Source organism: Artemia franciscana, chromosome 3 (assembly GCF_032884065.1).
Source record: "Artemia franciscana chromosome 3, ASM3288406v1, whole genome shotgun sequence".
NCBI classification, from domain to species: Eukaryota; Metazoa; Arthropoda; class Branchiopoda; order Anostraca; family Artemiidae; genus Artemia; species Artemia franciscana.
This window is the reverse complement of record NC_088865.1, coordinates 18,887,186-18,901,297: the sequence shown is the minus strand read 5'-3', so window position 1 is coordinate 18,901,297 and position 14,112 is coordinate 18,887,186. Positions and strand designations below refer to the sequence as shown.

Below are 14,112 nucleotides of genomic sequence, written 5' to 3'. Positions count from 1 at the left end.
TTGGAATATTCGTATTATTCAAAATAGTCTGAAGGCCAAACAAATACGCCCATGGGGATGAGACAAGCCCCCACAGTTTTGAAGAGAGTTGCCGAACACAATCAAAACATAGTATGTGCAAGCTGGTTGCCAAAAGGGCGTATCAGCAATATCTAAGGAACGGCTGAGTCTATTAAGTTGGAAATTGTAGGGTATGTCTAAGGAAATGTTGAAAAGTTATTGGAGTTATTGGAGAGCCACAAGCCCACCTTGTCTTTTTGAGGTGATCCCTTCCCTCAACACAGCTCATAATTTTGAAAAAAGTGATTTTGATCAAAATAGTCAAAAGGTCTAGTAACTACGCCTCCAGGGATGCCCCCCACAGCCCCCATGGCAAGAATATTTAATTATTCTTGCCCTTGGGTAACTAGTGGAAATTTGTGCAGCATATGTTGATTCTGGTAGCAAATCTTCCTGAGGATATTTGGTGAGGTTTACTGAAGCTTGCTTAAAAATAAGTAGAGGCATTCGCTACAAGGTCAACCCTAAAATGGACTGCAACTACGGCTGTTATCTATATATATAAAAATAAGTTGTTTGTCTGTTATGTCTGTTACACTTTGTCTGTTACGCCAGATTATATCTTCTATATATATAAAAATAAGTTGTATGTATTTTTGTGTTGAGGGTTTAAATGTAAAAACTGGGAATTGCATAAATATTTCGAAATATTTTGACAATAGATTAATGTAATTTGAAAACCTTAAAAAAGATACTTAAAATTTTAAGCTTTATTATAAATTGTTGAGCTTTAGCAAGCTTGGCACGTGAAGATTTTTCCAACTGTCAATGCTATAGAATGTTACCAAAAAGCAAAACTAGGCTTGCGGTTCAAAGAGAAAGGGCCAGATTAGAATGTGCAATTTACGTCAACGAAGGCGTGTCGAGGAACTACCAGAGCAACGCGAAACCAGACTTGCTGCTGAAAGAGAAAGTAAAAAAAGAAGGCGTGTCGAGGAATCACAAGAGCAACGTGAAAACAGGCTTGCGGCTTCAAGAGATAATGCCAAAAGAAAGCGTGCCGAGGAATCACATGAGCAACGTGAAAATTATCGGATGGCATTCAGGTACAGCCCAGTCGATGATTATAGTAGATGTGTTCAAATCGGGACTATGTCTAAAATTTGTCCCTACTGCAAGGCCTTGAAATTTAATGGTGAAACAATGGGAATGTGTTGCGCCTCAGGGAAAGTTATACATCCTCTACTGGCTGCACCCCCAGAGCCATTGAAGACTTTGCTTACTGGAACTACGTCAGAATCTAAGCGTTTTTTTTTTTATCAAACATCAGAAAATATAACTCATGTTTCCAAATGACGTCGTTTGGTGCCCAAATCGAAAATCAAGATCAATTTATGCCTACTTTCAAAGTAAAAGGGCAAATTTATCATAGAGCAGGGTCCCTTCTACCATTCTCAGGCGAGAATCATAAATTTTTACAATTGTACTTCATCAGTGATAGAAATTCTGAATTGAATACACGTTGCGAAATTTCTCCCAACGTTGAAAGGACAATCGTTTCCCAATTGCAACATCTTTTCCACGAAAATAATAATTTAGTGCGTCTGTTCAAAACAGCCATCGATTTGATGCCTACTGATACGCATAAAATTGTTATTTCCGCTGACAAAACGCCTCCTGGCCAACATGTGCGTAGATACAATGCTCCAACTATCGACGAAGTGGCAATCGTTATGGTCGGTGATCAGTTTTTACCTCGAGATATTATTCTTCATAAGCGAAACGCTCAGTTGGTAAGAATTGCTGAAACTCATCGATGCTACAATGCCCTACAATATCCTATCATTTTTTGGGATGGAGCCGACGGCTATCACTTTAATATTAAATTGATGAATCCAGCCACTAACAAAGAAATGAATAAGAAATGCAGTGCAATGCATTATTATTCCTATAGACTAATGATTCGGCAGGATGAAGACAATTATATTTTAAAATGCCGTCAATTGTTTCACCAATACGTCGTTGATATGTATGCAAAAATTGAATCAGAACGTTTGCTATATATCCGTCTGAATCAGACCAAGCTCCGCTCTGAACAATACATTCATTTGCGAGATGCAGTTGTAAATGACGGTAATACCACAAACGTTGGAAGATTAACGATTTTACCTTCGTCATATGCTGGCAGTCCCCGTCATATGCATGAATATGCTCAAGATGCTATTGCGTATGTTCGTCTCTATGGTCGTGCAGATTTATTTATTACATTTACATGTAATCAATCTTGGGACGAGATACAGCAGCTTTTATTTCAAGGACAATCGGCGGTTCATAGACATGACATTACGGCCCGTGTCTTCCGGCAAAAGTTGAAATCACTGATAAACTACATAGTAAAACTTGAAGTGTTTGGGTCAGTGCGATGCTGGATGTACTCAGTGGAATGGCAAAAACGAGGTTTGCCACACGCACATATACTAATCTGGCTACATAATAAAATTGCTTCTAACGAAATTGATGATGTGATTTCCGCTGAAATACCTGATGAAAATGTCGATAAGGGGTTATATGATATTGTTGTAAAAAATATGATACATGGACCTTGCGGTGCACTGAACGAAAATTCACCATGCATGGCCAAAGGAAGGTGCACGAAGCAATATCCTCGACTTTTAGTATCCAACACAATTACTGGCAATGATGGTTACCCACAATATAGAAGAAGATCTACTGAAGATGGCGGTAAAACAGCAATAATAAAGAAGCGTAACGGTACCACCATCGAAGTAGATAACCAGTGGGTTGTTCTATATTCCCCATTATTATCAAAAACATTGTGACTTCAGTGTCCGCATATGACGTCTGAATTATTTCATCACATACCAATTCAAAAACGAATTTATTCAGGCCGAAGTAGCTCAGTTATATAACTACCTGTGTTGGCGCAGTGGGTTTGACCTTAGCGTGGTAATAGGGGACCCAGAGATCGAACCATGCTGCAGGAATGCACTACAGGGCCGACGCAGGGACCTTAGTAGTCAAGAAGCGTCGTTAATCCGATAAAAATACAAATACAGTAGCTCAGTATGTAAAGCGTTATGTTCCAGGTTCTAGGTCCGAGAGGTTCCAGGTTCGAACCTTGGCTTTAGCATTAATACATCCAGGCTCGAACCTTGGCTTTAGCATTAATACAAAAGAAGAAAAAAAACTAAAAAAGATAAAAACTACAAAAAAAACTAAAAAGAAAATACTAAAAAAACTAAAAAAGCTAAAAAACTAAAAAAACTAAAAAACAGGTAAAAAAACTAAAAACTAAAAAAGAAAAAAAAACTAAAAAAAGGTAAAAACTACAAAAAAACTAAAAAGAAAAAAACTAAAAACTAATAAAAAAACTAAAAAAACTAAAAACTGAAAAAGAAAAAAACTAAAAAAAAGGAAAAAAACTGACAAATAAAGGAGAAATAAAGAAAACTAAAAAAAAAAAAAAAATAAAAATTAAAAAAAACTAAAAAAGGTAAATGTATTCAAGCCGAAGTAGCTGAGTTGGTAAAGCGTTATGTTCCAGGTTCTAGGTCCGAGAGGTTCCAGGTTCGAACCTTGGCTTTAGCATTAATACAAAAGAAGAAAAAAAACTAAAAAAGAAAAAAAACTAAAAAAGAAAAAAAACTAAAAAACAGGTAAAAACTACTAAAATAACTAAAAAAGCTAAAAAACTAAAAAAAAAACTAAAAAAAGGTAAAAAACTAAAAACTAAAAAAGAAAAAAAAGAAAAAAAGAAAAAAAGGGTAAAAACAGCAAAAAAACTAAAAAGAAAAAAAACCTAAAAACTAATAAAAAAACTAAAAACTGAAAAATAAAAAAAAAACTAAAAAAAGGAAAAAAACTGAAAAATAAAGGAGAAAAAGAAAACTAAAAATAATATAAATAAAAAAAAACTAAAAAAGGAAAAAAACTACAAAAAATACTAAAAAGAAAAAAGAAAAAAAAACTAAAAATCTAAAAAATAGGTAAAAACCAAAAAAAAACCTAAAAAGAAAAAAAAAGGAAAAAAACAAAAAAATTATTTCATCATATACCAATTCAAAAACGAATGTATATACAGACCGGGACACAGGGAATATAAATGACGACCGGGACACTCAAAGAGAAATTACAGACTGGGACACCGGGACACAAATGACGATTGGGACGTGTCTGTCGACTGACGTCATGTTTGTGTGTTTGTCGACTATAAATGACGACTGGGACACAGGGACACAACTACAACGGGGACGCCGGGGGGCACAGGGGGATATATAAATGACGATGGGGACACAGGGAATGTTTGATTAGCAATCACCATCAACAAAGCTCAAGGGCAATCATTAGAATAATGAGTTATAGATCTGAATACGGATTGTTTTTCCCATGGACAATTATATGTTGCATGTTCAAGAGTCGGTAAACCTGACAATCTATTTATATGTACGGACAATGGGACAGCGAAGAATGTTGTATATTCGCAAGTTTTACGTAGTTAAAAACATAAATATATATATCTATCTATATTCACAGGTGGGACACAGGGACACAACTACAATGAGGCGTAACTAATATGGCGCGTAACGACTTACGCGCGCGGGGGGGCTTGGGGGGGGCGAAGCGCCCCCACCAACTAAGTGTTGGGGTGGTGCGAAGCGTCACCCTAACAGCTAGTAATTTTATAACATATAACAGCCGTTATAAATTTTAGCATAAAAAAAGGAAGCGTGCTCAATTCCAGCTCAATAAAGTTAAGAATCTATGAAAATTGCATTAAATTACAAAAAAAGCTTATCTTGGAAGTTCCAGTTTTGTTTTCAAATTGTATTAAATTTTGTCGAAATCGTTCTGAATTATTCCTCGATTAAAAAGGACTATTTAGAGGATAATCTCTACGTCAGGGGATAACAGAAGTTTGGGGTGAGTGGTATTGGAGATAATATTAGTATTGAGGTGGTAGTGGATAGACTGCCTTTGTAGGTATTTAGCTGTAATTCTAGTAAGATCACGATCGTATTTAACCGTTTTTGATAAGATCATAATCAGTGATCTGCTAGGACCACTGGCAATTTTTTTTTTCTCGAGCTCTGTGTTTTGTTTGTCATGACATAAACAAGAAAAAGAAAAGAAAAATCATCATAATAAACAAGATTACTGAAAAGAACTAATGCATATAGATCGACAGTCTAATATATATGGATGTTCATTTGTGTAAGTTTCAGCAATACTGAATTTATTAACGTTATAAAATAGAAAATTGTTAAAACATACTTTATATTACGAATTGAACTAGGAAGTTTGATATACTTCTTACTCCACATATGTAAAGAATTTTATCCTAAAAGTTGCTCTCCTCCTATATCCTATAATCTCCCTATTATCTACAAAGATGGGGTCCCTTTACGTCCCGTTGTACCTTATTATAGCGCTTCAGATTCAAGATTTGGAAAATGGCTTTCCACAGTTTTTTGTCCTCTAATTCTGTGCAATTCATACATTAAAATTCAGTTCGCTTTGTTGAAAAATTAAAAGACCTTGATATAAAAAAGACACGATTTTGGCTACTCACGATACTATTTCTATGCATACATCCCATGATGTTAGAAAAATCGAACTTGCTCTTCAAATAAAAGTAGAATATACCAAATGGACCACAAAATAATAGACATCGAAACAATTTAGCGTGTTGTCCATATTTGCCTGTTTTATTTTATCTCTGTATCTCCGATACAGTAACCAAATTTTTATCTGAACTGTTGGTCTATCAATGGGAGCTAGCCTTTCACCTCTTTGGCCACATTTTACTTGGAATTTATTCAAACTTCTGCTTTGAAATGTTTTTCTCTGAGGCACAGTTCGTGGGGCTGGTTTGTTGATGATGTTATATCTGTGTGGGATCATAGAGAGACGTCACTTGACACCTTCTTTACGCATCTTAGCATGTTGGAGTCTATTTTATTTCAAATCACCTTAGAACTAGAAGATAACCATAAACCATGTTTTCTAGACGTTTTAGTTCGCAAAAAGCCCCACAATATTGAGTTTTCGACCTATAAAAAGCCTGCACATAACAACAGGTGTTTGCATTTTTCTTTACCCCCTCCCCTGTGCAAAAAGAGGAGTGGTAATATCCTTAGTTGATCGGGTGCTACAAACATGTTTTGAAACCCACATAGTCCCGGAACTGGAAGTTTTAATTTGCAATGGATATCCGAATTATTTACTGGAATTTATTACAGAAAGAAAGGTAAAGAAAAACACACAAAAAAAAAATGAATGAACAACCTAACCCCTAACTGAAAGCATTTTATTGATGGGTGATAAGAAGAACTTCAATCTTTTTTTTAGCTATATTCCAAAATTGAGTGATCCACTAGCAAGACTTAAACAACAAATGCGTTTTGGATTACTAATCATTACCAAAGTCTTGGTTGAACTCGAATCCATCCAGATAGAAGGACAGTATGTTAACCATTTTACTATGACAACTGATATATTAATAAAATCTTACACCCAATGATGGTTGTGATGATGAATTTGACAAGCAAAATTTATTTTTAGTTACATGATTTAGTACTAAAAATTATGTTAACTTACTTTACGGCAGTTCTTTTTGGAGAATTAGTTATTCTTCAAAACATATTTACGGTTCAGAAATGTGTAGGGTTGACAACTTCAGTAGTAAGGTACAAACTGAAACCAAAAATAGGCCGATACAAATTGTAAGACATATAGGGGAGTTTTAAGCAACAGTCGGCTGTTAGCTCATAATCATCTTCGACAATGAGGGGTTCGCAACTTTTGCTATTTGATGTACCTATCATTTGTTTCTGGTGTATTTGATGGTGAGACCAATTTGGTTCCAGAGGCAAGACATGTAGTGGACTTGTAAGTAATAATCGGCTGTTAGGCTACAATCATACGATGAGGGGTTTGCAACTTTTGCTAGTTTCAATGAGGGGTTTGCAACTTTTGCTAGTTTCAATGAGGGGTTTGCTACTTTTTCGAGTTGGTGTACCTAGTATTTATTTTAAGATCCTTACAGATTAACAACTTCAGCGTTTAATCGAAGCGAGAAAACGAAACCAAAGTGTTGCTTTCGCAACACTTTACTCGGCAAAGCCGAACAAAGGTTGCTGCAACGGCTCACCTTGCCCATGTAATGTAGATCTAGTTGGTATTATAAAGCTATCGTTTGCTTTTAATAAGGACAAATAAATAGAGCAGTCTGATAAATTACAATTTTAATGTTTTGTCAGGTTTTATTAATTATAGATGTTGAATACGGGGTTTCCAGCTCATCTAAAAAAAAAAAGTATCGATCTGTTAAGTGTATCGCAAAGTTGTTTCATGATTGTAGTTAAATAAAAAAACAAGTTTTTTCAATTGAAAGTAAGGAGCAACATTAAAACTCAGGAGTAAAAAAATTATTACGTATATGAGGGGGATCTGCTTGACCTCCAATCTCTTTTGACTCTTAAAAATGGTACTAAAAATTTTGATCTAGTAAATACCCGCCTAAATATTCCTTGAAAGCTTCACCTTACTACTCTTAGCTTGCATAATTGCAATAGCATTAGTAGCAGTATGCGCATAGCACCTTTGGTTTCTTCAATATCTTCTCCAACACACGCTGAAAGTTAATAATTAATATCATGAACCGTTCCCGAAGATACGTCCTCTTAACAACCTTTGTGGGGTGGGGATGTTGCGTTTCGATTTAGTTCTATACAGTTTCAGTATTTCCCAAATTTTTTGCGTTAATACCTTTAGTTTTAGTAGCAGCAGTCGTAGTAGTAGTAGCACAATTAATATTATTAGCCTTATCTTTAGTGGCAGTCTTTAGTATTTATCTTTAGTAGAACGCGGGTTCGAATCCCGGTGTACCCAATTCTTCAGTTTGGGACGGGGGTCAGTTGCGTGACTCTGTAAGCTTAGCCAGAGTCGACCCAGCTCTAAATGGGTACCTGAAGAAATCTGGGGAAGGTAAACAGGAAGGGTGTGCGAAAGCACAGGACGGCTGGCCCCCAACCCCCCTTTGCACTTCCTGGCTGAAGGGCCAAGAAACGGAGATCAGCACCGCCGGTACGGACTGTAAAGTCTAATGCCGTATCCTTTACCTTTACCTTTAGTGGCAGTAGCAATAGTAGAAGTGTAATAATAGTAGCAGTAGTAGTAGTAGTAGTATGGGTAGAAACAGTAGCAATAGGGTACAATTATATTCTTTTGGTTAGTTCAACTTCCAGCACAACAAGCCCTGTTAGTTTCAACTTCACACACCAAACTTTTCTTAAAATATCGTTGTTACGCCCTTTTGGCAACCTGCATACAGACGGTGTGTTGTGATTAAGTTCATTCCCCTTCCCCCCAAAAAATTCCTTGAAAATTTAACCTTCATACCCTTAGGCATAGTTGTAATAGTAGTCATAGTGGTAGTATGTGTATTACTAGTAGTAGTATTAATAGTAATAGCGGTAGTATCAGTAGCAGCAGCAGTATTAATGTATTAACTTTCCAAGTAGTTGCAATAGATGCAGTAGTTGAACTTGTAGCACTAATAGTAAATGTAGCAGTGATAGAAGTATAAGTAACAGCGTGCACATATTGCCTTTTGGTCAGATGATTTTCCCCTTTTAGCATTCCTTGAAAGTTCCAACTTAATAACCAAATCAATTATTGAAATGCTTTCTCTTGACAATGTGTATGCACATAGTGTCTTTCGATTTAGTTCAAACTTTCCCTCAATATTGTAAATGGAGTATTATGGTAGTAGTAATAGCAGTGGTAGCATTAGTAGTAGTGGTAGTTGTAGTGGTACGTGGTAGCATGCAAATATTCCCTTTTTAATCATCTCCCTTATCATTTTCTTAAAGTTCCAAATTAATATACCCTGTCATTCATGAGTTACGCCATTTTGACAATCCGTGTACACATTACGTATTTTGATATAGTTCAACACTCCCCTCAACAATCTCCGAAAGGCTCGCCTGAATTCTATTCGTCTTATTGGATATTAAAGTTCAAACATGCATACCTTTCTCAATATCATATACTATATGTAAACAATGAACGAATTGCCTAAGTTACAGGCCTTAACCCGAGGACTGTGGGAAGGTTTATATCCCCAAAGACATAATTACTGGACCTTTCAGCAATGCTGAACGAAATGGCTCTCTTGAAATTTTGATCAGATGTATTTTGGGGAATGATAGGCTTGTGGGAGAGGGCCTGGTTACCCTCCATTCACTTTTGACTCCTAAAAAGGGCACTAGATCTTCCGACTTCCAATCAAATGAGTCCCATCCGATCCGAAGTTTATACGACCATCGGTTCTATAAAAACCTAATGCGCCCTGGGTATAACTTATAACTCTTCCCCTTGGGCTCTGGAGGGTCGTGTCCAACCTGAAGGCATTGTTATATGCTCTTCGAATAATTGTAATCAAAATGGCGATCTCACAATTTCGATCAGATGCTGTTGAGGAAAAGAGGGTGTCACGAGGAAGCACTAGTTAAAAGGGAACCTTACATTTACAACCTTACAACCTTACATTTTGCAATCAAATGAGCCTCCTCCAAAATTCACACTACCACGCCTTACGTAAAAACCTTATATGCCGCCGAGGCATAACTTACAACTCTTTCCCCCGGACTGTGGGAGGCTGTGTCAACCCTGAAGGCCTTGTTATGAGAACTTTGGACGATTTTGAACAAATGGCTTTCTCAAAATTTCTGTCGGATGCATTTGGGGAAAATAGACCGTAAGGGGAGGGGGGGGGGTAGCTGCGCTCGAAGTACAAAATGGCTATCTCAGAATAGTGATTAGATTTGTTTGGATAAATTATGGGCGTGGGGTGGGGGCTGGTTGCCTTCCAATCACTTTTGACCGTTATAAGGGCAATAGCCCTTTCAATATCCAATTGATTAAGTCTCTTTTGAAGTTCCTACGAATACTCCTTCTATACGAAGTTCCTTGGTCTAAAAAAAATTGTGCCCACATCGCTCTTTACTTAGGCAGCGCTATTGCGCTGCCTATGATTGGGTTCGTCGCCGCTGTTCTAGATATTCACAGATTCTAAGCTTTCTTTCAGTTTAGTAAACGTTCTAATTTCTGATTGTAGGATCATATAACAGTGTGCGCCATTTTTGAAACTGGAAGTAATGATGAAAAAGTGGATAAGCTTTATTTGGAACCCGCAATGGTGGAAGAATTGGAACTTGTATTGAATGAAATTGAAAAAGCTGGAGTTATTAATTTCTTAGAAAAATGGTAGGTACCGTAGGCTACGTCTGCTTTATTTTATACTCAACTGGGAGAAATTTGTTAAAATCTTAAATTGACCGTCTTCATTGAAATTTGATCATTGGTACCCTGTTCGATGCTCCCTTGAAGCTCAAATCGGGGTAGCAGCTGGAAGCTAGAATCGGGGTAGCAGCTTGATAATGTTGGGACTCAAAGCCATCTAGAGCTAGGGTAGAAGGTTGTTGATTCTGGTACCCTAGGAAACGTAAAACATTAAATAGATTACATGATAGTACCTAATTGTATGTAAGGTACTGGAATAAAGTATATAAGAAGGGTAGTGTCTGTGGGAAGTTTTTCCGCAACAGTTTTTCGTCGGTTAGACCTACCGAATTATACTCTCGGCAAAAACAAATGTTTAATACTTATGGATTTGCATGTTTGGTTCTTGCGGGTGTTGAGATAGGACATAAATGAATATGTTTTCCGATATTCTTTTTTTTTATATTGGTGTCTGGTTTCCTTGGTTATCGGTTGTAGGATCCCACTGTATTCACTTGGTACTGTCATGCCATCTGCAATATGTTTCTGACTTTCCTGGACATCAAAATCCCCCCGGTTCCAGGTATTATGTACCGGTAATACTATACCACCTACACCAATGTATTTATTTTCCTTAACATGGAAATTCTCTTTTTTTAGTTTTTGAGCAGAAAATTTGAAAAAACATAACTTAAAAATACTCTTAAGTTAAACCACACTACAGCTAAACAAGCGAATGAGCATCTCCGATTTTCAATACCGTTGACTTCCCTGAGTGCCAAAATTAGTAAGCCACTATCCAGACTTCAGATTTGGCCCGAGCCGCTAACGACGAACCGTATTTAGCTTTACCGTGAATAGACAAAACCTGTGCATTATAGATGACGTTGTATGTTACCTATTTCTGTCGTTGCATCTTATTAATTTTGGAGAAACTTAGTTAAGGGAGATACTTTGTTTAGAATAAGCTGGTCCAACATAATTGGAAAAAAAATTAAAGAACACAGTGTTTGGGTGGCACCCCCGATAACCTTTCTTGAAGTAAGAAGGAAAGTTATAAAAAAACAAACAAGAAGATCAAACAAAACCAGAAATATTAAAAAAACATGAGGTTTTTTTTACTTTAAAATAAACATTTTGCACTGTTTTTAAGTTGAAATGAATTTTTTCTCTTATTAATTAATGGCCCTTTTTTGTTTTACGTGGTCTTGCAGTGCAAAATACTATATCGAAAAAACTAGCCTTTGGAAGTAACCCTAACGGAAGCAAAATAATTCGTTTCGTTATGTCTTATATTTTATATCCTTTTCTTTTTGGTCATTTTCACCGTCACTAACGAGCTAGACCCTCTGAAGAAAGCCTCGAAATTTTCAGGATCCTGTCGAGTTTTCTGAATTGTTGGGTTTTCAAAAATTCTCGCTTTCATCACTTGTTTTCTTTGAGATTTTCTTTACGTAAAATTTTAAAGTCGCTTCATTTGGAGCAGTCCAAAATTGTTATTTTTGGTAAAAAGGCATCAAAATATGTTTTTTTAAGTGAAGAAAGAAAATTAAGACGTAATGGAAAGGCTTTACCGAAGAAGAACTGATCAGTTTAATCGTTGACTTTTGGGCGGCAGCCCTGGATGAACATAAAACTAATAAACATTTTCCTTTGTAAAAGCTACCAAACATTGAGGCTGCGAAGAACGTTCTTAACGTTCAAGCGAAGAACATTCAGATGGAAAGAATGGTAAACCTACTTAAAAGAGAGGGTACCATCTTATAGAAGGTTGAATGAGCGAAAAAGTTGGTTTCTAGTTGTAATATTGTGAGGATGCAGTGAAGTAATTTAGGTTTTTCTTTTTAGTTTTCGTCAATCTTCTAGAGATGTTTATTACTGACAATTATTGAATTCCAACTGCTAATTATTGACTTAAATTCATCTTAATAGGTAAAAATCTATTTCAAACCGATACCTTGAGTTTATCACTTCAGCTGTTCAGTAACTCATGACTGCTACTGCTACTACTAACCACTCATTGCAGCAAAAAGCTGCCTGAGACCAACACAGCTACGCACACTTCTTCTCCATCCCATTCTATTTAAATTTGCAATCTTTGGCAATCTGTCATCCTTCCTACGCAGATAGTGTCTTAGCCACCTCAACCATCCCCTAATTATACCTCTTAGAAAGCGGGATTGAGCCACATTTTTCGTAGAGCTTACTGTTCGAGTATCTGAACTACTGCCAATACTTGAAACAAAATAATATGAAATTTAGATTATTTTTTACTCTAAGTCATTTAGTAAATTCCCAAAAAATTAATTAGTATAAATAAAATTGAATATGACATTTTTTTCTGGTCAACATACTTTACAAAAAAAAATTAATACCCAACATAGATAAAATAAAGCTAGTCCTATTTGTTTCTCGTGTATCTGAGCCGTCCTAGTCCGGTGGTTAGTGCTCCAGAATTGAAAGCCTGAGGTCAGGGGTTCGAGTCCTCATGTCGCTGGTTATTTGGTCTGGGTCAATGGTGTGACTCTGTAAGCTCTGCTGGGGTTGGCCCAGCTCTGAATGGATACCTTGAGAAACTAGAGGAAAAATAAGGGCAGTGTCGGATGATTTGCCCCCATTCACGCATTGCACTCCCGGTTGAAGGGATCGAAACTCGAGTTTGCTACCTGCGCAACGCAGACCCATTGGTCAGCATGCGGAAAAAGTTTAAATTAAAGTTTTTTATTTGTTTCTCAGCAAGCTATAGTCACTGTAATTGATTTCTCTGATCACATCGATTGCACTATAGATAAAGTGAACCATCGTCCTATTCTGATTGAACATCCAGTTTCCCAGTTTCCCTGAGGTATATCTAAATCATAAAATCTTAGCAACCATAGAAAAATGGGCGGCTGCTCAGGACAGGCTGTAAGCATTCATATTCGTGTGGCGTAAACCACGTTGCTTTAAATATGTATATTAAAAAATATTTGTTTTACTTTCGCAAATATTTATTCGTAGATTCAATGTTACTTCATTTTTTTTTTTTGCGTTTCCGTTGTACTAAGTCTAAATATAATTCTTTACAATGGGTGGGGGCGTTTAATTATTTTTGAACCTCAATCAGAATAGAAGATCAAGCTTTTACCTTTTTGTATGAAGTATAAGAGAAACAAAGGGTATTATAATAATGTTTCCTAGGGAGGGGAGCTAGCCTTCATTTTTGTAGGAGAGAGTGCAGAGGCTTAGAAACTATTTTATTCGAGAACTGTGTTATTTTACACACGTATTACACGACTTTTTCAGTTTCATATATTTTTGTCATCCAGAAAAAGAACATATTCTTAGTCTTCCTTTTCCTTGGGCAGCCAAGGTGGATACCAGCTTTTAAATAGCGGCAAGAATTACACTAAAACCAATTCAGAAAAGCCGACTCAGCATTTTACGTTATTTTGTATTTTGCTAGTATGCAGGAAAGACCGAGCTGAAATTTCACTATAATGCGATTCAAATACATTATCGGAGGGGGGAGGGGGTCTGAAAGTTGAATAAACTATAAGCTGCGATTTTAGCTGATATTTAAAATATGGAAAATTTTTTATGTTGGACAGAAAGTGAAAACTGTTCAAAATGAAAGTTTGCCCTAGCCAGGAAGGGGGACCATTAATGGGATTGACGTGCTTAAAGTTTGAATCTTAGTTTTTATATGTCTTTTATCTTAGTTTTTGATAAGCATTTGGTAAAATATTTACATAAAAAATTGTCACCTTAACAAGTAGAATCCGGAAAGGCAGACACAAAAGCCAAAAATATTTTGTGGGAAGAAAA

At 36.3% G+C, this 14,112-nt stretch overlaps 1 protein-coding gene across 2 annotated transcripts in view; it reads left to right on the top strand.

Moving 5' to 3' along the window:
- Positions 1-14,112, top strand: part of LOC136024974 (protein inturned-like) — a 53,517-nt gene that overhangs the window by 24,174 nt on the left and 15,231 nt on the right. For both annotated transcript variants that reach the window (XM_065700578.1, XM_065700579.1), the window contains exon 9: positions 10,142-10,290. In XM_065700578.1, coding sequence (XP_065556650.1) covers positions 10,142-10,290 — 149 coding nt within the window. The remainder of the gene's footprint in view (positions 1-10,141; positions 10,291-14,112) is intronic.